A 25,409-nucleotide genomic window follows, 5' to 3' on the forward strand; every position below is an offset into this window, starting at 1 on the left:
CTCATCAGAATCTGCTCTTTTATCTTTTTGGTCTACAGTCTCTTAACTGTTAGTCATTTCTCCATTAGCCCCATCAAACCCAGCTGTTTCCTTAAGAGTGGGTGTTGGAAGGGAGCCAAAGCAGTAAAAAAGTACAGCTTTAAAGTGCAGTTATAGGAACTAAGGGGCCTTTTAAAAAGCCCACATGCACATATTTTATTTGCCTATATATATATATATATATATATATATATATATATATATATATATATATATATGTATATAATACATACATACAGTTGAAGTCAGAAGTTTACATACACTTAGGTTGAAGTCATTAAAACTCATTTTTTAACCACTCCAAAGATTTCATATTAGCAAACAATAGTTTTGGCAAGTCATTTAGGACTTTGTGCATGACACCATTAATTTTTCCAACAATTGTTTACAGACAGATTGTTTCACTTTTAATTGACTATATTACAATTCTAGTGGGTCAGAAGTTTACATACACTAAGATAACTATGCCATTAAGCAGCTTGGAAAATTCCAGAAAATGATGTCAAGCCTTTAGACAATTAGCCAATTAACTTCTGATAGGAGGTGTACTGAATTTGAGGTGTACCTGTGGATGTATTTTAAGGCATACCTTCAAACTCAGTGCCTCTTTGCTTGACATCATGGGAAAATCAAAAGATATCAGCCAAGACCTAAAAAAATAAATTAAAAAAATTGTGGACCTCCACATGTCTGGTTCATCCTTTGGAGCAATTTCCAAATGCCTGAAGGTACCACGTTCATTTGTACAAACAATACTGTGCAAGTATAAACACCATGGGGCCACATAGCCATTATACCGCTCAGGAAGGAGATGCATTCTGTGAAGCCTTTAGGCAATTAGCTTCTGATAGGCTAATTGGCTAATTGGAGTTAATTGGATTTGTCCCTGTGGATGTATTTTAAGGCCTACCTTCAAACTCAGTGCCTCTGCTTGACATCATGGGAAAATCAAAAGATATCAGCCAAGACCTAAAAAAATAAATTAAAAAAATTGTGGACCTCCACATGTCTGGTTCATCCTTTGGAGCAATTTCCAAATGCCTGAAGGTACCACGTTCATCTGTACAAACAATTGTACGCAAGAATGAACACCATGGGACCACGCAGCCATCATACCACTCAGGAAGGAGACGCATTCTGATTAACGTAGCAAATCAATCAAATCAATTAAGGTGCAAATCAATCCCAGAACAACAGCAAAGGACCTTGTGAAGATGCTGGAGTAAACAGGTAGACAAGTATCTATATCCACAGTAAAACAAGTCCTATATCAACATAACCTGAAAGGCTGCTCAGCAAGGAAGAAGCCACTGCACCAAAACTGCCATAAAGCCAGACTACAGTTTGCAAGTGCACATGGAGACAAAGATCTTACTTTTTGGAGAAATGTCCTCTGGTCTGATGAAACAAAAATTTAACTGTTTGGCCATAATGACCATCGTTATGTTTGGAGGAAAAAGGGTGTTGCAGCTCATTTTTGTTCAAATATCGTTGTATTGTGCTCCTTGAAACAACCACACCATCTTTTTCCAGAGCAGCCTGTATTTCTCCTGAAGTTACCTGTGGGTTTTTCTTTGTATCCCGAACAATTCTTCTGGTTGTTGTGGCTGAAATCTTTCTTGGTCTACCTGACCTTGGCTTGGTAGAGATCCCCGAATTTTCCACTTCTTAATAAGTGATTGAACAGTACTGACTGGCATTTTCAAGGCTTTGGATATATTTTTATATCCTTTTCCATCTTTATAAAGTTCCATTACCTTGTTACGCAGGTCTTTTGACAGTTCTTTTCTGCTCCCCATGGCTCAGTATCTAGCCTGCTCAGTGCATCCATGTGAGAGCTAACAAACTCATTGACTGTTTATACACAGGCACTAATTGCAATTTAAAAAGCCACAGGTGTGGGAAATTAACCTTTAATTGCCATTTAAACCTGTGTGTGTCACCTTGTGTGTCTGTAACAAGGCCAAACATTCAAGGGTATGTAAACTTTTGATCAGGGCCATTTGGGTGATTTCTGTTATTATGATTTAAAAAGGAGCCAAACAACTATGTGATAATAAATGGCTTCATATGATCACTATCCTTAAATAACAGACAGTTTTTTTGCATGATCAGTCATATTTTCAAAATAATTGCCAAAATTTCACAATTTCTGCCAGGGTATGCAAACTTTTGAGCACAACTGTATATATAGTATATATATAGTACAAGGCAAGCAACACTATTACTATGAACAAACTCCCTAAACATATACATTGAACTTGAGCATGTAACTTGTCCTGTACGACTGGTACTACAGACAAGAATAATACCTCAAATTATGCAACCTTGTTAAGGAAAGGCATTTTATAATTTTTTTAAGCAATAAGACATACAATTTTTGCTTGGCAGACAGTAAAATAAAGTAGGAAAAAATCCCATAGACTTGCTTTAAAGGAGTTACCTGAGCCATATCTTAAGACCAAAATATCATAGAGACTCAAGGATGGGCTCTTTTAAATTGTACCAGTACAAAACCACATAGCAACATGCTAAAACAACTCAGAACACTTAGCAACTGCATAGAAATGCCTTGGCAACTACCCACAACACCCTATTTTTTTTTCTTCATAAAATGTAAACAATTTGATAACTATATTTTTGTATCATTCACTTATTTTAAAATTAGTTAAAAGGTTTAAATGTCTCTTTGTTTGTTTTTTACTTGTATAGAAAACTGTCATATGCAAACTCAATCTTCAATAATTCTGACACTGTGTGTTATGCCACTCTTAAAGAGAAGTATTATATGTCAACCAAGAAATAAAAACACATTTTTGCTTCCTCTGAAGCTCTGTGTGTATGTGTGGGCATATGTCCTTGTGAGTTCCTGTGTTGTGGTGATAAATACTCCAGTGTATTAATATTTTCTGTCATGGTTTATCATGGGCTTTCTTTAGGTGGCAGCATGGACTAAGTATTGGGTGGCTCTGTGTGGTACTCAGCTTTACTACTATACTGCCAAGTCCCTCAAAGCCACAGAGAGGAAACATGTGAGTATGAATTCCTAAATAGCCAGGCATGAATCAAAGTGGTAGCTCTGATAATGGCACAGTGCATCATGTGAAGCAATGATCTGATTAAACCAACATTCCAATTTCTTATAATTCAAATAAGACTGGCATATGCTGGCATATGCCTGTATTAAATGGACTTTTGTAAATACCTTATTTGGAATATCCACTGTTCATTTATATTTGTGCATGTCCAAATGAAAATAATTATGAGAAACAGGCAGTTTTGAGATGGTGTCATTTATAATTTTTCTTGTAGGACTTTGTCATCATGGGCAAAAATGTAATTTTGAAACAAATAAAAAATAAAATAGCTGTTTCAAACATAATTTTCAACATTGCATATGTTTTGGGCAGTATTTTTGATCAATTTAATGCATCCTTGGTAAACAGAAACATCAGTTTCTTTCAAGAACAAAAAAGTCTTTGAACGGTAAGTGTACATGTAAACAGTCACACTCAGTTTATTTGGAATATGCTGATTATTAAGCTTGGGATCGATGCCGTTTTCACATATCAGTAATCAAAATATTTTCCAGATGATTATTGATATCTGGATTTTATCAGATATAAATAGGGCTGCTCATTGCACAATAGTATTTGTCTACATATTTATTAAAGGAGTCATGAAATGCTATTTTTTATAATTGTATTATCTTACCAGAGGTCCACTGATAATGTTAGTTATGTTTTTTTACACCAAAACAGTCATAATTTAGTATTATATGATCATTTTCCACCCTGTCTCTGGCCCTCTGTCTGAAATGCTCGGTTTTGACCTTAGCTCCTCCTTGAAACTTAACGTAAACGCCCGCTGTTATGATTGGCTACCATTGTACTGCCCCTCAAATGCACAGCCATATACACCGATCAGCCACAACATTAAAACCACCTGCCTAATATTGTGTAGGTCCCCATCGTGCTCATCTCAGAATAGCATTCTGAAAGATATGAAAGATAATATATATTGTGTATATTTATCTTTCATATAGCCTACACAATGTATTTTCAGTTAAAAGTATGTGTTTTTGTGGTTTGACAGCTTGAATGAAAGAACTATTCAATGTTACATACAGAGAAATCGCATAATGTTGCCATTTCTAATCGTTCAGTTTGCGCAGTTATACCAGTTTCATACACTAACCTGCAAACTCATCAACGTCACTTTGTTCATTCTTTGAGTACAAAAACCTTCATAACTTGTGTCTTCATAATGTGTGTGTAATATCTGTGCCTTGTCTATGCCGCGACCAGCTTCAGTAAATGTTATGTCACCCCTTGTGGTCTCTCAAAGCTATTACTTCAGACTACATTGAGTGGAAGGCAACTGGCAGTGAATTGAAAGAACACAAATTAGGCTTTAAATTTAAATGTCAGCTGATGTTACTATATCGATGTATCGGGAGCCACGTGATGCCATGCGAGGAGCAGACGTGTAAAGGGCGAGCTCTGCGCACTTTGCTAGTTTTTAATTATTTTTATCTTATGAACCGATGAGATTTGAAACACCCTGCTACAAATCTGTTCTTTGAAGTCAACATGGCAAAGAATTCAAAATCCTCGGGCTCTGGAGATATTAAAAGACACTTACGTGCTCAAGCTAGTGCCTCGGACGGGCCCACAGACCAGGGACTCGGTTTGGATGGTGCGGCTGGAGAAATTCAACGCCAACTGGCGAGCATGTCTGTGATGCTGACGAAAGTTGTTGCTGATCTTGCTGTAATACGTTGATCGATTACTGCGATGGAAACGAAATTATCTGAGTTGGTTACAAGAATTGGGGAAGTCGAGAGATGGATCGATTATCTGGAGTCATTGGAGAGGAAATTAGCTGCTAATCCGCTAGCGACCAAGATAGACTTGGAAAGCATTTGGGAAAAATTGGAAGACCTTGAGAATCTTGATCGGCAAACAATGCCCGAATTGTTGGAATTCCTGAGCATGAAGAAGGCAGAGATATGGTGAAATTCCTAGATGAGCTCTTCCCGAGTCTGCTCGATATAACAGGTTACAAGCTGGAAATCGAGCAAGCTTACAGAGTCCCAGCTCAGAGATCAGCTGAGGGAGACAGGCCCGATCAATTCTGGCTAAATTTCTGAGCTCATCCGATAAAGATCTCGTGTTGCGTGAGGCAAGGAGCAATGGAAAGCTTTCTTGGAAGAATCACAGCATTTTCTTGTTCCCAGATTTTGCGAATTCGACAATAGAGAAACGTGATCGATGCAAGGAATGCAAGAAACTCTTACATCAGCGGAAGATCGCTTTTGCTCTGATGTTTCCGGCCAAATTGAGAATAGATTCTAAGGATGTCCACAAAATATTTACATGCCCACAGCAAGCATTGTCTTTCATAGAGACAATGGGGTGAGTAAATCATTTGGTGATTTTCATATGGCCCCCAAGTGTGCGGTCTCACTGTACATACACTTGACTTACTGAGAAAGTTGGGTGCCTTTTTTGTTACTTTTTGTGTTGGTTCCGCCTAGCGGCTGGAGTTTGTTTTGTGTAGTAACACTCCTTCAAGAAACTTTTGTATTGACGAAGGGTCGCTTTTACACTGAAGTTCACAGCCAAATTGAGAATAGATACTAAGGATGGCCGCAAAATATTTACATGCCCACAACAAGCGATGTCTTTCATAAAATCAATGGACTGAGGAAGTCATGGTGTGTTTCTCACATGCCTCCAAGTGGGCTTGTCACGCTGAACATACACTTGACCGTCCGAGGAAGCTGGGCTCCTTTATTGTTTCTTTTTTCTGATGGTTCCGCCTAGCAGCTGAAGTTTGTTTTGTGGAGTAACACTACTTCGGGACAGCTGTGGATGAATCTGCTCGTTCTTTGTGCTTATGCCTCCTATTGGATGGAGTTTGTTTTGTGGAGTATTTTTTGCAGGACATTGGAATGATTAGGTGATCTCCTGCACTCATGAAACAGCCAGCTCACTGAACATTCGTTTGACTGTCCAAGGAAACTGAACAGCTTTATTTATTTATTTTTTTTTTTTTTTGTGCTAGTTCTGCTAGCGGCTGGAATTGTTTTGTGGAGGAACACACCTTCGAGACAGTTTTGTGAATGAATCTACACGTTCTTTGTGTTTATTCTGCCTATTGGTTGGCGCTGTTTTATAGATTATTTTCTGTTATGTAATTCTGTCTCACAAAATTTGTACAGAAGCACCGAACTTAAGCAATTCGACGGCAAAGTTGTCACGGGGGCTCTCGTAGGCGTACATGGACTGTTTGAGTTTAGAGTGATGGACGCCGTTTGGCGCTGTCGTGTGCGGGGTTAATGTGCATGTTTTTTCTTTTTTCTGTTTGTTTGGTTTGGGGGGAAGTTCGGGGTTTGACTGTGGCACTAATGTTGGAATGTGGTCTTTATAATTTAATTATTGACAGACAATCTATTTTTTCTAATATGTCAAAATGTCAAATGTAAATATGAGTGGATTGTCTCTCTCCACGTGGAATGTGAATGGGTTGGGGCACCCCATAAAAAGAAGGAAGGTTATTTCTTTTCTTAAACGTAAGAAATATGATATAGTGTTTCTTCAAAAAACACATCTTTCCCCGCAGGAAGCTGAAAAATTTGGGAAGATATGGGGTGGACATGTTTTCTTTAGTGCTGGCACAAGTAAGAGCAGAGGAGTCATTTACATTAATAAGTAAACATTTACAATTCAAATGTCTCAAACAGGTTAAAGATAAATTAGGAAGAGTCATTATTGTTTTAGCAGAAATTCAGGGGCAAAGGTTGATTTTGGCTAATATTTACGCACCTAATGCTGATGATCAGAGCTTTTTTATAGATCTTGAAGGAATGTTGCAAGCCGCTGGCACCCCTCATGATATAATATTGGGAGGAGGCTTTAATCTTTTGATGGACTCAGTCCTTGATCATAGTGAAGCAAAAGTGTGCAAGCCCCCTAGAGCAACATTGACACTTCACAGGATGTGTAAAAATCTTGGTCTTACAGATATTTGGAGACTTTTGAACCCATCTGGAAGGGACTATACATTTTTTTCATCAGTCCTTAAGATTTATTCTAGAATAGATTATATATATATATATATATATATATATATATATATATATATAATATATATATATATATATATATATATATATATATATATATATATATATATATCTTATTCCCTCATTTCTTCTGTCGTTGATTGCTCAATTGGAAACATTTTAGTCTCTGATCATGACCTGGTGAGTTTAGAGGTGTTGCCACATATGGAGAAAAATAAATCATATAGTTGGTGCTTTAATATATCCCTTTTACAAAATCCTGATTTCCAACAAATGCGAAAGACTGAAATCAATGTTTATATGGAGACCAACTGGTCCTCAGTATCCTCTGTGGGCGTGGCTTTGGAGGCACTTAAGGTGGGTATTTCTTAGGGGTCAGATCATACAGTAGCCTCATTCATCAAAAATTCCAAAGCATGAGAACTCGTAGAGCATTTTAAAAGTACAGAGACATAACTGAAGTGCCGAATGTCGTCTGATGGCCTCAGAGATTTGACCCGATTGAAATACAGATATAATTCTATTTTGTCGCGGAAGGTGGAATTTTGGCTATTCAGGGCAAGACAGTCATACTTTGAGTCGGAGGACAAAGCAGGGAGGCTTTTGGCTAGATATATAAAGCAGAGAGAGTCTTTTTTTTTTTTTTTACCATTTCCTCAGTGAAATCTGCTGGTGGTGATATTATTACCTATATTAATAATGCTTTTATAGGATTCTATCTTGATCTTTATAGTTCCATGTCTTCGCCTACTGATGAAGATATTAGAAACATTGTGGAACCATTAGATCTCCCTAAACTGACGACTGAGCAAAAAAATTATCTTGATTCTGAGATAACCTTTGAGGAGCTTGACAAGGTAATTAAGGCCCTGCCTCTCCAGGGCCAGATGGCTTTACTGCTGAATTTTTTAGATCTTATGCTACAGAACTGGCTCCACTTTTGTTAGAAGTTTATACTGAATCACTAAAGAATGGAAAGCTTCCGCCAACCATGACACAAGCCTGGATCAGTCTGATTCTTAAAAAGGACAAAGATCCAAGTGAGTGTAAGAGTTACCGTCCAATTTCCCTGATCCAGCTAGACGTAAAAATTTTGTCAACAATTTTGGCTAACCGATTAAGTTATGACATCTCTTATACATACAGATCAGGTGGGGTTCATTCGGGGCCACAGCTCTTCTGATAACATTAGGCGTTTCATCAATATCATGTGGACAGTGGCGAATGATCAGACTCCGGTCGCTGCCATCTCACTTGATGCTGAGAAGGTATTTGATATGGTAGAATGGGATTATCTTTTTAAGATTTTGGAAATATAGGGGTTCGGGAATACTTTTATTGGTTGGATTAAGTTACTTTATAGACACCCGGTAGCGGCGATACAAACAAATGGATTAATTTCAGATTATTTTACTCTGGATAGGGGCACCTGGCAGGGTTGCCCTCTTTCCCCATTATTGTTCTGTCTTGTCCTGGAACCATTAGCTGCCACGATAAGAAGGCAAGATGATTTTCCAGGGGTGTTGGCAGGAGGTGTGGCGCATAAGCTTTTGTTTTACGCAGATTATATTTTATTATTTGTCTCCGACCCCACTAGATCTATGCCTTGCCTCCACAGAATTATTAATTCCTTTTCTAAGTTTTCAGGATACAGAGTTAATTGGTCTAAATCCGAAGCTTTGGCTCTGACAGCGTACTGCCCAGTAACAGCTTTCCAGCCGGGTGCCTTCCAGTGGCCCAAACTAAAAAAATGTATTTTTTGTATTTGTATTTGGGCATTTTATTCCCAGCAAATTTGTCTAATTTAGTTAGTTAATATTGATCCCCTAATAAAAAGGTTTTTGAGCAGTGTGGGCAGGTGGGCTTCTTTTCATTTATCTATGATTGGGAAGGTTAATGTTATTAAAATGAATTGTATTCCAAAATGTAACTACCTGCTACAATCTCTCCCAGTAGATGTTAATACACTTGGTGACCTTTATGAGAATGGGGTGTTGAGATCTTTTGAAAATTTGGTTCAACATTTTGGGATCCCCAGATCTCAGTTTTATAGGTATTTACAACTGCACCACCTACTCTGTACTATTTTTGGGAGTAGCATACACCCCCTAAAGCGGAAGATACTCTGGGAGTGGTGATTACTGCTTTTGAAAAAGGTCATGAGGCATCAGTGTATTACTCCCTGCTAATTCGGGGTCTGGGGGACGGAGCTTTAACTTCTGTCAAGAAATTATGGGAGAAAGATTTCAACTTGGTATTGGAGGAGGGAGTGTGGGCTAGGATTCTTAAAAACATCAAGTCATTGGAGGTTAGCTGGTGCCTTTTTGGAATAAAAGCTTAACCAGAATATGGACCTTGATCAGAAAATGATGTGCATGTCAGTTTGGTCATTTTTTATTTATTTAGAATATGCTGATTACATTTACACCAATATTCTAAGCTGTGAGGCTTACAAGTGTATTTTTCAGAAAGAAAAAAAAATGCTTGTCCAGAATAGTGGAATTCTGGTCAATTTATTGGAAAATGACCATGTTTACATGCACATCATTCATTAGGGAAAAGGAACATCGTTTTGACCTGCAGCTAGATAAGTCATCCTCACATTATCACTTAATCAGTTTGACAAACTGTCAACTGTCACTGTTTGATGGGAGAGGCTGTCCAGCAGACCTGTATTTGGAAGGGGAAGGCATTGTGTGCCAAGAAAAGTTAAGCTAAACAGACTCAATCAGACAGAAAGCCCTGGGTGGTGATTGCAGAAATGTGACACTGCCCAGGAGGTGTAGAGAACAGAGGAAGGATTGTAGGAGCCAGGAACTTTGCTTACAAACAGCATGCCTTATTACTGATTAATCATGCTTCAGTGCTGAAGGGGGCCAGCTGGTTGCACTCATTGGAAAATAAGATGGATGACATCACCAGTGTAGATTCAGCTATCACATACTAACAGAATTAATGAGAAGCACATTTGCACACACACTTACAATAAGAAGCAATTAGAGTCACAATCAGCTACAGTGCTGTGAAAAAATATTTGCTGTATAAGTATATCTGATTTCTTCTGTTATTGTATATATCTCATACTAAATTGTTTCAAAATTTAAACAAAATCTAACATAAAACACAGGCAGTCTGAGTAAACACAAAATACAGTTTTTAAATGATAATGTTATTTATTGAAGCAAAAAAGTTATCCAATACCAACTGGGCCTGTGTAAAAAAAGTATGATGTACAACATCATACCTACGGTCAAGCATGGTGGTGGTAGTGTGAAGGTGTGGGGATGCTTTGCTACTTCAGGGAAGGGTGACTTGCAGTTATTGAGGGAAACATGAATTCTGCTCTCTACCAGAAAATCCTAAAGGAGAACATCCGGTCATCAGTCCGAGAGTTGAAGCTCAAGTGCAACTGGATTATGCAGCAAGACAATAATCTAAAGCATGGGTGTAAGTCCACCTCTGAATGGCTCAAAAGAAACTAAATTAAAGTTTTGCAGTGGCCTAGTCAAAGTCCTGACTTGAACCTGATTGAGATGCTGTGGCAAGACCTTAAACGGACCGTTCATGCTCGAAAACCCTCCAATGTGGCCGAACTAAAACAGTTCTGCAAAGAAGAGTGGGACAAAATCCCACCACAGCGTTGTGAAAGACTGATCTCCAGTTATCGGAAGCATTTGGTTGCAGTTGCTGCTGCTAAAGGTGGCACAACCAGCTTTTAAATTTAAGGGGGCAGTTAGTTTTTCACATGGGTGATATTGGTGTTGGATACATTTTTTGCTTCAGTAAATAACATTATCATTTAAAAAGTGTATTTTGTGTTTACTCAGATTGCCTGTGCTTTGTTAGATTTTGTTTGGATTTTTGAAACAATTTAGTATGAGATATACACAAAAACAGAAGAAATCAAGATATAGGAAAAATACATTTTCACAGCACTGTACTTTAAACTGACACTCACACTACAGACATACTCTGGATTTTGCACAATTATAGGGTGTATATACAGTAGGGTGCATATACAAAAGAGTCCACTTCTGTTTTGCTTATTATTTCATTTTCAGTTATATAAGAAGCATAACAATAGTCGAATTGATGAATAGTCGAATTCTTGTGACATAGAAGTAGTTCAGAATCTTAAATATGTTGTTGCAGTTTAAGTCCACCGCCAGCAAAAGTGTTCCAGTTGTGGGCTTAATGGCCATGATGGCTGACGACCCGGAGCATCCTGACGTCTTCCTGCTGACCGACTCTGAGCATGGTAAGACAGCAAATCACAATCCTTATACTTTGACAGCAACCAATTGCCAGTCTCAATCGCAGAAAGATCACCATTCAAAAAATAAACTAAATTGACCAGATGCTACAGGCAGCATATTCTACCGTTACTGCTACAATTTTTGTTAAAAACCTTTATCTAGTATATCCAGACCTGTTAAACTCATGGAAATTAATGACATTCAAAAAAGTAATATAACTTTCTATAGTGAATACACACATTTCTTGTTATGCTCAGCTCTTTTTTTTTTTTGAGTGCAAACTCTATAAAATTAGTTATTAAAAGTCATTATCCTGCAATCACAAATCATTCAAAAAGTCATGGAAATTCATTGGTCTAAAAGTGTGGGATCCTTGATTAGACGACAGCAAAGAATGAAAAGATGATGGCTTTTTTGTTTCATTGACGTGTTTGCTACATAATGTCCTTTTTACTGTAAGATCCATATCATAAAAATGCTGCTCACCTTTGTTTGTTGGTATGTTTTCAGGAAACTCATATAAGTTCCAGGCAGGGAACAGAATAAACGCTCTACTATGGTTCAAACACTTGAGCGCGGCATGTCAAAGCAACAGGCAACAGGTGAGAGACAGGTCCTCTGGGTTCTATAAATGTGGGAACATTTTGCTCTAGTTATTGTCAGTGTTTCAGTGGGATCTATTAAATCTAAAAGCATTTTTACATTGTCTTTTTGAACAGTACACAGTTCATACTGACCTCCAAAAACATGTCCCATAAACAGGTGTGTCTGATTCTTTAACCTGAACAATGCACCGCCCTCTACTGCTTGTTATTTAAAGTGTCACGAAGCCCCCCTAGTTCAGCACCAATCGTTCACACCTCAGAAAGAAGACTCATGGAATGGGCATGAACGAATGTCAAAATGTGGGTGGGAAGAGGGCAGGACGGGAGTGGGTTTTGACAGTTCCAAAACACACAACAGAGAAGGCTGAACATCACATTATGAGTGGAGGTGAAAACAAAAGTTTGGGGCACTTTGCTTTATATCAGTCATGGGACAAAAGTGTGAAGAGCGAAGACAATAGATCAGTTTCCAAATCTGCAAAAAAGATTAGGATGTTTTGTTCAAACTTTTGAAAATGAAGTGAGACCTGCACTCAGAGCAGATATTACTATCAAAACCAGCACTGCTTTGAGACTTTACATTAATTCATATTTATTTATCTTTCAGGTTTAATACCTGTCCGAATCTATTATCAGCATTTGTGGCAATGTTAATTACCACAGTAAATAATTTCGACTCATCCCTCTTTTTCTAAAGGAAAATCATGTGGAGTAATAAGGCACGTACAGTACAATGAAAGTAAAGGTTTCTCATACACAAAACATTAAATAAACAATGTTTTTCAAAAGTATTGCCACAATACTTAAGTATAATACGTGTTAACATGACTCAAGGGTGATAAAATCGCAAGACTAACCTTGTCTGTGAGTTATCCAATATTCCAACTCCATTGTCATGACGCCATAACGCCGGCAAACCATGTAGGCATAAATCCCAGAAACTTTCGCACAATGTAAAGGATACAAAAAAGAGAGCTGACGTGACTTAGTTTTTGGTCTTCTGTTTTTGAACAAACCGTCTTGTTATTCTGTTCATGTTTAGACGAACGGAGAAGATGCGATGTAATCAGCACTCCGTCTAACAGCTTCCCCCCATAAACAGCATGTTGATGCTGCAGGCAAGAAACACTCGCGCCGGTCCGGTTATGGACTGTGGTCCGTTCTGACAAGTTATTTCGATCTCATCACGTGTTTAGTGTTAAAGTCTGCTCTCATGTCTGTTCTGCGAGTGCTGTTGTTGAACACGTGCCTGCCCGCAACTGCTGTTACATCCATGAATTTAAATTCTCCTCTGTTATGTGAGCTGTGATTGGATTGAAGCGTTCCTTCTCATGAATAATATGGAGAAACTCTCAGAATCTACTGACACTCAGAATCTATTCGAACAATAAACATATTAGCCACGTTTCCACTATTGGGCCAAATGGGGACATGCTAGTGCTTGCCAGGGCCAGTTGCATTCCTACTGTCATTTCCGGGGATTCATCGTGCCTCCTCTGGGCCAACTGCCAATGGCCTTTGGCCCGTCAATTACCCTTGGGCCAAAGAAGGCCAATTGGGGATTAAGCCGGGGTCTCAAAGGCAGAGTTTTGCTGAGTCAGGTCAGAGGTTTCAGCACCAAGATACTCATTTCCTAACTTTTCATATCCAACTACTAGCTTACCTCAACAGGTCAACGGAGAATGGAGAATAGTCAGTACTTGTCAGTAGAAGAAATCAGGGCTCTTCTGAATATTTGGGCTGATGAAAATGTGCAACGTTGGATTGGCGGCATCTGCCAAAACTAAAACATGATTAAGTATATTGTCCCAGAAGTTGGCAAGTTGTGAATCCAGCACACAAAGTTACAGGTTCGGTAAAAAAATACAAAAACATTTCGGGCACAGTGCAAATCCGCATTCATATCGAGCGCTAGGTAGTCTCCAGAGTCTGATTCCTCAGTTTGAGTTTCCCTCTTGTTTGTGAAATGGCCGGTGTGTGTGACATTGGCACCAGAGTGGCATATTAAGTGTGGATTTTAGGGCAACGCTGCAGGGCTATTGGCCCGATGGTGGGAATGCAGATCGATATTGATCTTGTAAAATCATATATATCAAATTCAGATTGTTCATTGAAAATTTTTCTCTCTCTTCTTTCATTTTCTCAGGTCCCAGCAAATCTAATGTCCTTCGAATGAGTGAGACCAGGACGATCAAAGACATGGAGAGCTTATGAATGGCTGGAAGCAGTGAAATATGAGGGGGGGGGGAAAGAGGAGAAGCAGAATAAAAGAGTAAATGACTCTGTTTTTTTGTGCATTGGAGCTTTTCCACTGCCATCACCCAGCCTGAGCCCTATTGCAAACTCCTTCAGCACCACTGCCTTAACAAGCAGAGTGTGTATGTGAGTGAGAGGAGAGATGCAGTGCCCCCAACAGCAATGATGTCCCCTCCACTTGTTAAACTGAAAGGACCTGATTTCTCATTCCTTTTAGCTTTGATTTACACTTCCTTGATCTTTCATTAGATTCCTAACATCACCAAAGTGAAGAACTCTCAGAAGATCAGTCCTGTTTCCATGAGCACCTTGGTCTTGGACTCTTCGTCTTCAAGGACTTCTGGCATTTGTTTACCTTTCTTTTACCTTGTTGTTGCTTGCTGCTTCTTTTTTTTTATTGATTGATTGAAAATCTGATCAGCACTCCTGTCTTTGTCAAAACGCACCCAGGAAACTGTTCGAAATCTCTGTCTCTGCGGAAGACCGACCCTCACACGCAAACGCATACTCGCACAAGACGCTGATTGCCTTTTGACACACTTGAGTTAGACTCATGCAAGCATGACACAGGATTTTCCACAATCAGGTTTAACTGTACAAGTGGAAGACCCTCACTTATTTACGTAAATGTGATTCCAAAATGCAACCAGAAAGGGCTCCGATACTCAATGAATTCCAGATGATAAGAAACCATTTTCTTCAGCAGTTCTCCTGAATGTCTCCTTCAGAATTTTCCTATGAACTTCTGTGATGTTTTATGGATTCTTTAACCTGTTTTATCTCATATCGACACATTAACATACTCACAAACAAAACGAAACAAAAAAGCATTTCATTTTGCTAAATGGCACCTGCAGTTTTCAAATGAGGGTGTGTGGGAAGAAGAGATCGAGAAAGGAATTGCTCATTACAGCAGCAGCAATAAGACGTTTGAAGCCCCTCTACTGTGGTACCATAAAAGAGTGTGAAAAGATGCCAGTTGAGGATTTTAACAGTATAAGTAAAACTTCATCTAGCTTCAGTGCAACTGCAATAAGCACACCGGTTCACACAAGTTTAATCAAGCTCTTAAAGAATCCTTCATTCTTTTTTGGAGTCTAAGCATGAGTCTTATGAGATGTCGTCTACAAGGACACGCATACACAAACACACTTTTATTGTCACTTGAAAGCTGTGAATGTTAGTGGGTGCACCAGTCGGTAGGTTTACATCTCTATAATTATATTTAGTCCTGTTCAGTTTAGTTTTTCCAGTCCACTCGGTGGTTTTCCATATGGAAATGTGTGAATGGTGGGAGACCAGGTGGGAGATTTGTCAGTGTGCATCCATAGCCCACATTTGTTTTTACAATGTTAGTGTGGCACCCTTCAAAATGTATTATTAGTTTTTATGTGTTGTTTCATTTTGCTTTAATGTGGTTTCATATTTTGTTTTATTATTTTGTTTCAGTATTTACTGGGATAGTTGCACATGTCTAGATTATTTGAATTGTCTGTTACATTAACGTTACATTTCATTTTGATTTGAGAGTAACGCCGCACCTCGGCTTTGCTTTATTGGAACCGGTCGCACATTTTCTTTCTTGTTGAGCCATTAAGGATTTCATTTGCTCTTGAGAGAAAAGCCGATGGGAGGTTTGACAGATATATTTGTTTGCTTTTGTCTTTTGCAGCCCAAAGTGTTTGTACTGTATGTGTGTGTGTATGTGTGTTTGCTCTTCCTACATTAGTTTCAGTTTGGGAACATGAGAAGAGTTCTGTTAAGTTTTGAACAAATGAATAGCATTACTGTTCTGCTGAAGAATGAAGCCGTTTATTCCGCAGTGCCAGGATGTCTCGGGATGTTCGATTCAGATGGGTTTTCATGACTCCTCCAAATTCAGTTCTTCTGAATTTCATGGACCTGTTTATTTTTCTAAGCTTTGCTTTGCTGTTTCCAGTTGTGTGGAATGTCATATTGAGGTTCAACGTCCCGTTTTTTAAAACGAAGAAAAGATCTTGGGCAATAAAGTATGTGAATCCATCTGTGTGACTGTCAGTGGATGATCACAAGAAAAATGCTGAGCAGAACGGTTCTCATTGTGAAACCGTGCAGTTCCGTGCCGTTCCGCTCCGGGCACGTTGACACAGTTACGGTTTCTTTTACCATATGATGCTGTGAAATCTGAAACCGTTCGGCTGGATTGTGGAAAAGCAGCTTATGTTTCACTGGCTTTAACTCAAGGATAATAAACAGAATTAAGGAATAATTCACCAAAGAAAATGTAACTATCTCATAATTTATTCACCCTCATGCCATCTGAAATATGCTGAAATATTCTTCTAAAAACCTTTGTGTTCAGCGGAAGAAAAAGTCAAATGCATCTGGGATGGCATGAGGGTGAATAAATGATGAGAGAATTTTCATTTTTGGATCATTTAGGTTTATACTCAGGTTTTTCCTTTAGACCCTAAATTAGTTTAATCACAAGTTATTTGCATATCTGCTGTTTTTATCATTTGCGGTGATTTGGCATTGGATATGAGTGATTGTCAAATTAGGGGACAGGGGGATGATTGGATAGGTAGGTAGAGGAGTGAAAACTGAGTGTCATATGTACTCTTAAAACAGAATATTTTATAACGGCACTTTCTATAAGGTGTCTCTGATCTGAAAGAGAAGATTAAGGCACGATTGAGACAGACAATATTGAGATATTTGAGAAAAAAAAGGTTTACGGACAGTTTAGGTAATCTGCGATAGGTTTTGTTTACATGCATTTGTATTGTACTGAGCCAGATACTAGCACTTTGGGTTGTGAAAAAGATCTGAATTCTTACAGTAGCTCTGCCACATATTAAAACGAGATTAAAACGAGAGTGAATGTTTGCCAGGTGGAAAAAAAGCAGTGGAAGTGAATCAGCAAATTCATGTTGGTTAAGTGTTTACAAGGTTTGAGGTAGTTCGAGGAATTTTGTTATTTTGGTTCAAACTGTGAAGTCATGTGTGGCTGGTTCTCAATATTTAAGCTGTCATGATAGCACAGGCAGAGATGTTTAGGAGATCTTGGGTGTTTGTACCTACATGGCTTGACCAGGGTGTAGAAATCAGAAATATTATGAAATGTAAGAGAAGAGGAATTGCGAGAGTGCCTGTATGCTGGTAAACATCTCACCAGAAACTTTACTGATATGATTTATGCATCTTCACAAGTCTCCAAACTTTTTCATAAGGGACTTGCTAGACACTTTAAGAGCTCTACTCCCTCTGTAGCGTTGTCTAGCTTTGTCTCTTTGAAACATTTGGTGGAATTGGACAACGGTTGACGTTGAAGAGAAGTTCAGGGTAGAAACTGTGTATGGACAGTAAATCGAGACAGAATAACAGCGTTAAACTTCATGTGGTGACTAAGCTGCCTTGGTTATCTCGTACATATTTGGACCTTTATCATTCTATTTTTTCCAGATTGTTCTTGTTCTTGTTCCCGTTATCCATTCTTTCACACTACACCTCTCTCACGTTCACATTGTTCGTTTGTGAACAAAAAAGAAATTGTTTTAATAAAATTGTCCAAGACATTTGTTTTATCAATGTTTTTCCTATTTGGAAAAAATGTACTTGGGAGCTAAAGGTTTTGAATTGGAATTGGAACAGGAATGGTAAATGTTATTTTTGTTGTTGCTGGTATTGTTTTGTTTTTGGTTTTTTTCCTTTCCAGTTCCATGTTTTCTTTGTGAACTTCTCTTGCTCCGACTTACTATGTACCATGTAATGTCACTGTCGTTATATGTACAATGCATATGATATCATACGCATGCAGAAACAAACACCTGTAGTTTGACGAATGGATTTCTCATTCATCCACTCTGGGTGTTTTCTTTGGCTCATTGAACTCCACTGCATCACTTGTTTTATGTGGTGGTGGTTAACAGTGGATGATACAGATTTGTAGTGAGTTGGTTAAAAAAATGAATTTGCGTGTGTGTGTGTGTGTGTGTGTGTGTGTCACTCTGTGCCATCCTGTATCACCTGCTCCCACCCGCCTTGTACCTTCCCTGTCTGACCCCACGCCCACTGGGACTGATGACCCATGGTAGCGCTATGACCTTTGACCGTAGAGATGTGCTCCTGGGTTCCGAACAGGCCAAACTAATAAACACTTTTGGTTGTATGTTTTTTAATCCAAATGCCTCCTGTGTGTTCTTTTGCTCAGTGTGGCTATGTTCAGAATGGCAGAATACCATAGACCTTATTGACATTAGCACCATGTTTGATTTTAAATGTGAATGAAAAATTATGCTTTGAGGTATACCCTTACAAAAATCAAGAAACATGCAGCAAATTTGCAACTCAATATTTTCACATGCAAATGAGCTTGTGATTCGTCGCAAATGTTTTCCAGAAGTATACAGCTCTTTACCAGTAGTGGTGAACCTCCAGCAAACCTTTGGCAACAATGGACAGTTTGCCACAAAACTCATTTGCATGTGAAAATAATCAGTGGTGAATTTGTGGCAAATTTCCCATGAGCTTCTAATTTTTGTAAGGGTAGACTTTACGGTCTGACGAAACATTGAAAAAAATATATATATTTTCTTGATATGTCAGTACACAAAAAAAAAAAAAAAAAAATCCAGAAAACATAGTTTTGGAACATTAGATGTGATCTAGAAGCTTTATACAGTGCATGCCATTGAAGAAATTCTCGTTGTCATTCCTGTCAAAAATGGAAGATGGTGCTACAGTGAATAAAGTTTAACACTAACTCCTAGAGCCTTCAAGCTACATCCAACAAAACTTGGTACAGACCTTCAGACTGTTCTGAAATAGTGTGCTTTGTCTTTTCTAACTGATCAGACTTGTGGTTTTCACACCGCAAACAATCAAATATTGTAATAATCCCATAGATTTACATAAACTCACTGAGCACTTTTTCATGCGATTATCTAATCAGCCAATCGTGTGGCAGCAGTGCAAGTCATAATATCATGCAGATACGGGTCAGGAGCTTCAGTTAATGTTCACATCAACCATCAGAATGGGGAAAAAATTACAAAATCTCAGTGATTTTGACCATGGCATGATTTTTGGTGCCAGATGGACTGGTTTGAGTATTTCTGTAACTGCTGATCTGCTGGGATTTTCACGCACAACAGTCTCTAGAGTTTACTCAGAATGGTGCCAGTGACCTCTCTCATCAATGGAAATGCCAGACTGGTTCGAACTGACAAAGTCTACGCTAACCCAGATAGCAACTATGTAAAACTGTGGTGAGCAAAACAACATCCTCCTGATAGAAGCAGGGTATTTTTATCTGCAGGCGTAGTGTTTTCTTCAAAGAAGGATGCTACAGGTCAGGATGCTAAAGTAGCATTGATGGGAAGGTGGTGAGGGATAGAGAATTTTTTTTGATGCCCTTCAAGTCAGTGTTTCTTAACCAGAGGGTCGAGGCCTCAAGATGACTTAAAATTGTTTTAAAATAGGTTATATTAATGTTTATTAATTTAAAAATAGTATATATTCATGTTTAAAACGACATATAAAGTGACAGTTCCAGAAACTTCTGGAATTACAAAATCAGCTGAGATTAAGTATTTTTACCTTCCTATATGGTTCGGTCATTTTTGACTGAAATCAGTTTTACTGATGTAATAAAAATGGTTGACTTTTCCTCCACTTGCCATCTGAACACACAAAAAGGTTGGACTTGATTTGAAGTCGTGTGGGAAGCAACTTTAACTTTTTTTTTTTTTTTTTTAACCTTTAAACTGTTCAAGTTCAAAGTTCACAGACCATAGGAAATGAATGGGAAAGAATAAGAATAAAAATACAATCTATAAATCAGCCACAGTGCAGAACATACATAAATGAGAGGGTGAGACCATAACCCACAATGCAACACACGCACACACAGAAATAAATGGGTGAGACTAACACAGACAGTTTTTTTTTCTTCACTAGTTGAATTTTCACTGTCCATTGCAGTTAATTTCTGTTTATTACTGTTCAATTTCTTGACATTATTACATTTTGATGTTTGAAATAAAGGATTGGTAACAAAATGATTACTCTGTCTTTTTGTAACATCATAATCAGGTTTAACTGTTTGCATAATATTTGCTAATATATATATATATGTAAATATATAATCCTAAACTTGACAAAGAATAGCTTTTATTATGTCTGAATATATATCAAAATGTATATCTTGTGATAAAATTTAAAATTACTACACAGTATAAGAACACTGCAGCCATCTACTGGCTATTATTGTCATAACATGATTTTCAAGTCAAGTTATTTTTTTTAGTTTTTCATCACAGGGTAGCAATCTGCCCCAGTACATGACACATTCTCATAGTTTCTTCATGTTTCAACTAGGTCTTTACTGTAGTGAAGTTACACAAATTTCCATATGCAAATGAATGTATATGTAAATAAGATCTAAAAAACATATCCATAAAGTGCATAATTGTATTGTTTTTACTTCAGGGAATAAGACATGTTAATATGGCTTTAAAAAAAAGAAAAGAAAAAAAAATCTACACTTGTACTGTTTCCGGTCAAAAATGACCGTGGTCCTTCTTGATCAGAATAGGAGTGTTAATTTATTGCCATTATTAGTTTCTGGGGAAAAACTAAAAATCAAGCTCTAAAAAGGGTGAAAGGGCACCATAAATGTAATCCATATGACTTGTGCACTATATACGGTATCTCGTCTTCTGAAGCTGTATGATATTAGTCATTCACTAAAATTCTTGGCCTCCACCAAAGCTCTTAAATCTCATTTGCACGTGTGCGTATTAAAAAAAGAAAAAAAATGTTATGGTACTTTTTGTGATAATGTAAGGAAGACAGCAAGTCATACGGGTTTGGAACAACATATGGGTGAGTAAATGATAGAATATTTAATTTTGGGTGAACACACTGGGGAAAAGATAGAAACATGTTTTTTCACTCGTCTTCACATGTCTGTAATACAACACTGTTACTGATCAATGTAATAGTTAACTGTGAACTCAGTACCTGTTATAAATGATCATCTGTGGAGGTTTAGTCACACAGATAGTATCATAATGGACTGTTGTGTGACACTTCCCCCTGCTGTTCACACCTGTTAAAACCCAATTCAGTGCAGTCAAACAGAAAATTATGATTATTTTAAAGTGTTAGATTGTGCTCTCAATATTATTATTATAGCTGCCTTTCATATATCATTTGCAGTATAGATTAGGAGTTTAAGTTTACTATATGTCTATATATATTATTGAAATGTAGCGTTCATCTGTGACATTTGAAACATCGACCAAAATTAGTGAGCAGAATTGGGGAAAGCATTAAAATCGCTATGATTCAATCAAAATGAACCGTTTTATACACACTTTTGCACACGCGGAGGGCGTGTGTGTGTATGTACACGCAGTCAGCAAGAGAGACGCACACACACACACACAGAGAGAGAGAGAGATACAGGGATACAGAAGACACAGCAGTAATGAATGGAGCCTTGCTGACAGAGGGCTGTATATTTGAATTATCATCACAAGCGAGTGACCGTTACAGCCGTTGGGATTTGTCCGTTTAAAGGTTCAGCGAGTCGCGCGAGGGTGAGTCGATGTTTTTAAGTGTCACGGTTTCACTGTTAGCTTGTTGGCCTTGCGGATATGCGGACTACAAACTGACTTTAACTCACTAACAGCAGCGCCAAACCCTCTCATGGAGATACACCATCCAGTGAGATGAAATTCGGCTCGTCGACTTATATCATAACGGTTTTTATCGCTATAATATGGGGGAAACATGTTAGCGGCTAGCTGGCTAACCGTTAGCCACTCATGTTTATAAACGGCAGATAGAATGGATGTTTAGTGCGTTAAAAAGCGATATTTGACAAGAAATTTCGACACATTTAAGGCTGTAAACTAACTGTTTTATGTCGGTTAGTGTATTGTGCTTGCATACAGATGAGAAAAGAGCATTACATGTCTTTAAATGCATGTACAGTATATTGACAGCACTGACTAGCAAGTCAAACAGCATCTTACTGACCAGTTTGCCTAGCTGGTGTATTTTTAACTTTTTCCTTCTACTTTATATTTGTTTATGCAGTAGGTGTGGTAAACGTGTGTTTGCCGGTGTTATGGATCAACTGGAGATCGTGTTAACTGTGGATGTGCGCGTGCACGTAATCGTGTTAACTGTGTGTGTGCGCGTGCATGTGATCGCGTTAACTGGGGATGTGCGCGTGCATGTGATCTGTTAACTGGGGATGTGCACCTGCACGTGATCGTGTTAACTGGGGACCTGAACGGGATGGTGTTAACTGGGGACGTACACTGAATGGTGTTAACTGGGGATGTGCACGTGGTCGTGTTAACTGGGCATGTGCGCGTGCACGTGGTCGTGTTAACTGGGCATGTGCGCGTGATGGTGTTAACTGGGCATGTGCGCGTGATCATGTTAACTGGGCAAGTGCGCGTGATCGTGTTAACTGGGGACGTGCGCATGCATGTGATCGTGTTGACTGGGGACGTGCGCGTGGCCGTGTTGACTGGGGACGTGCGCGTGGCCGTGTTGACTGGGGACGTGCACGTGCATGTGGTCGTGTTAACTGGGCATGTGCACGTGATCGTGTTAACTAGGGATGTGCACGTGCATGTGATCGTGTTAACTGTGGTTGTGCACATGGTCGTGTTAACTGGGGATGTGGTCGTGTTAACTGGGGATGTGCGCGTGGTCGTGTTAACTGGGGATGTGCGCGTGCACGGGATGGTGTTAACTGGGGATGTGCACATGGTCGTGTTAACTGGGGATGTGTGCGTGGTCGTGTTAACTGGGGATATGCGCATGCACGGGATGGTGTTAACTGGGGATGTGCATGTGATCGTGTTAACTGTGGTTGTGGTCGTGTTAAATGGGGATATGCACGTGGTTGTGTTAACTGGGGATGTGCGCGTGCACGGGATGGTGTTAACTGTGGTTGTGCACATGGTCGTGTTAACTGGGGATGTGCACGTGGTCGTGTTAACTGGGGATGTGCACGTGGTCGTGTTAACTGGGGATGTGCGCATGCACGGGATGGTGTTAACTGGGGATGTGCACATGGTCGTGTTAACTGGGGATGTGCACGTGGTCGTGTTAACTGGGGATGTGCGCATGCACGGGATGGTGTTAACTGGGGATGTGCACATGGTCGTGTTAACTGGGGATGTGCATGTGATCGTGTTAACTGTGGTTGTGGTCGTGTTAAATGGGGATATGCGCATGGTCGTGTTAACTGGGGATGTGCGCGTGGTCGTGTTAACTGGGGATGTGCGCGTGGTCGTGTTAACTGGGGATATGCGCGTGCACGGGATGGTGTTAACTGGGGATGTGCACATGGTCATGTTAATTGGGATGTGCATGTGATCGTGTTAACTGTGGTTGTGGTCGTGTTAACTGGGGATGTGCGCGTGGTCGTGTTAACTGGGGATGTGCGCGTGGTCGTGTTAACTGGGGATATGCGCGTGCACGGGATGGTGTTAACTGGGGATGTGCACATGGTCATGTTAATTGGGATGTGCATGTGATCGTGTTAACTGTGGTTGTGGTCGTGTTAACTGGGGATGTGCACATGGTCCTGTTAACTGGGGATATGCGCGTGCACGGGATGGTGTTAACTGGGGATGTTTGCGTGGTCATGTTAACTGGGGATATGCGCATGCACGGGATGGTGTTAACTGGGGATGTGCACATGGTCGTGTTAACTGGGGATGTGCATGTGATCGTGTTAACTGTGGTTGTGGTCGTGTTAAATGGGGATATGCACGTGGTTGTGTTAACTGGGGATGTGCGCATGGTCGTGTTAACTGGGGATATGCACGTGTATGGGATGGTGTTAACTGGGGATGTGCACATGGTCGTGTTAACTGGGGATGTGTGCGTGGTCGTGTTAACTGGGGATATGCGCGTGCACGGGATGGTGTTAACTGGGGATGTGCACATGGTCGTGTTAACTGGGGATGTGTGCGTGGTCGTGTTAACTGGGGATATGCGCATGCACGGGATGGTGTTAACTGGGGATGTGCATGTGATCGTTTTAACTGGTTGTGGTCGTGTTAACTGGGGATGGGCACGTGGTCGCGTTAGCTGGGGAATGTGCACATGGTCGCGTTATCTGTGGAATGTGCACGTGATCGTGTTAACTGGGGACTGTGCACGTGATCGCGTTAACTGGGGACTGTGCACGTGGTCGCGTTAACTGGGGACTGCACGTGGTCGCGTTAACTGGGGACTGTGCACGTGGTCGCGTTAACTGGGGATGTGTGCGTGCACAGGATTTTGTTAACTGGGGATGTGCACGTGGTCGTGTTAACCTGGGATGTGCACGTGGTCGTGTTAACTGGGGATGTGTGCGTGCACGTGATCACGTTAACTGGGCATGTGCACGTGATCACGTTAACTGGGCATGTGCACGTGATCGTGTTAACTGGGCATGTGCACGTGATCGTGTTAACTGTGGTTGTGCACGTGCATGTGATCGTGTTAACTGTGGTTGTGCACGTGGTCGTGTTAACTGGGGATGTGCACGTGCATGTGATCGTGTTAACTGTGGTTGTGCACGTGGTCGTTTTAACTGGGGATGTGCACGTGCATGTGATCGTGTTAACTGGGGATATGCACGTGGTCGTGCTAACTGGGGATGTGCACGTGATCGTGTTAACTGGGGATGTGCACGTGATCGTGTTAACTTGGCATGTGCACGTGCATGTGATCATGTTAACTGGGTATGTGCACGTGCATGTGATCGTGTTAACTGGGGATGTGAACAGATCTGGGCTCAAATCCCATGGGAGTATCTGCGTTTATCTTGGCTTTATTCTTGGCTACTTGACAATTCACATTGAACAAATCTGCTAAAAAAGTAAAATTATTCACGTGCACATGCACATCCCCAGTTAACATGATCCCCAGTTGATCCATAACAATGCTGCTGGAGTCTATATGAATGGCTGATTGTATATCATTGCTGCCTGCGTGGACATGATATCCTGCAGACATTCCACTCAATCTCTTCTTGATAAATATCCAGTCGCTCACCTAAATGTATTATATATGCGTTACTGTTCTTGATGAGTTATATGTGAAGGCCTTTTGACTGGTAACCTGTCAAAAGTGATGCAAATCTGTAGATGTGAATTCCTG

General features: G+C 39.7%; 2 protein-coding genes across 4 annotated transcripts in view; both read left to right on the top strand.

Moving 5' to 3' along the window:
* The window catches only part of LOC127410382 (ras-specific guanine nucleotide-releasing factor RalGPS2-like), a 198,312-nt gene extending 179,906 nt beyond the window's left edge, over window positions 1-18,406 (top strand). For all 3 annotated transcript variants that reach the window (XM_051645616.1, XM_051645618.1, XM_051645617.1), the window contains 4 exons: window positions 2,979-3,071; window positions 11,282-11,387; window positions 11,896-11,987; window positions 14,137-18,406. In XM_051645616.1, the coding sequence (XP_051501576.1) occupies window positions 2,979-3,071; window positions 11,282-11,387; window positions 11,896-11,987; window positions 14,137-14,166 (321 nt within the window). In that variant the 3' untranslated portion in view covers window positions 14,167-18,406. The remainder of the gene's footprint in view (window positions 1-2,978; window positions 3,072-11,281; window positions 11,388-11,895; window positions 11,988-14,136) is intronic.
* Window positions 18,407-21,629: 3,223 nt separating this feature from the next.
* Window positions 21,630-25,409, top strand: part of fam20b (FAM20B glycosaminoglycan xylosylkinase) — a 41,422-nt gene continuing 37,642 nt past the window's right edge. Inside the window, exon 1 of the mRNA XM_051645638.1 lies at window positions 21,630-21,832. The gene's annotated coding sequence lies outside the window, so the exon portion shown is untranslated. The remainder of the gene's footprint in view (window positions 21,833-25,409) is intronic.

The sequence above is a fragment of the Myxocyprinus asiaticus genome, chromosome 19 (genome assembly GCF_019703515.2).
Source record: "Myxocyprinus asiaticus isolate MX2 ecotype Aquarium Trade chromosome 19, UBuf_Myxa_2, whole genome shotgun sequence".
In the NCBI taxonomy this organism is placed as follows: Eukaryota; Metazoa; Chordata; class Actinopteri; order Cypriniformes; family Catostomidae; genus Myxocyprinus; species Myxocyprinus asiaticus.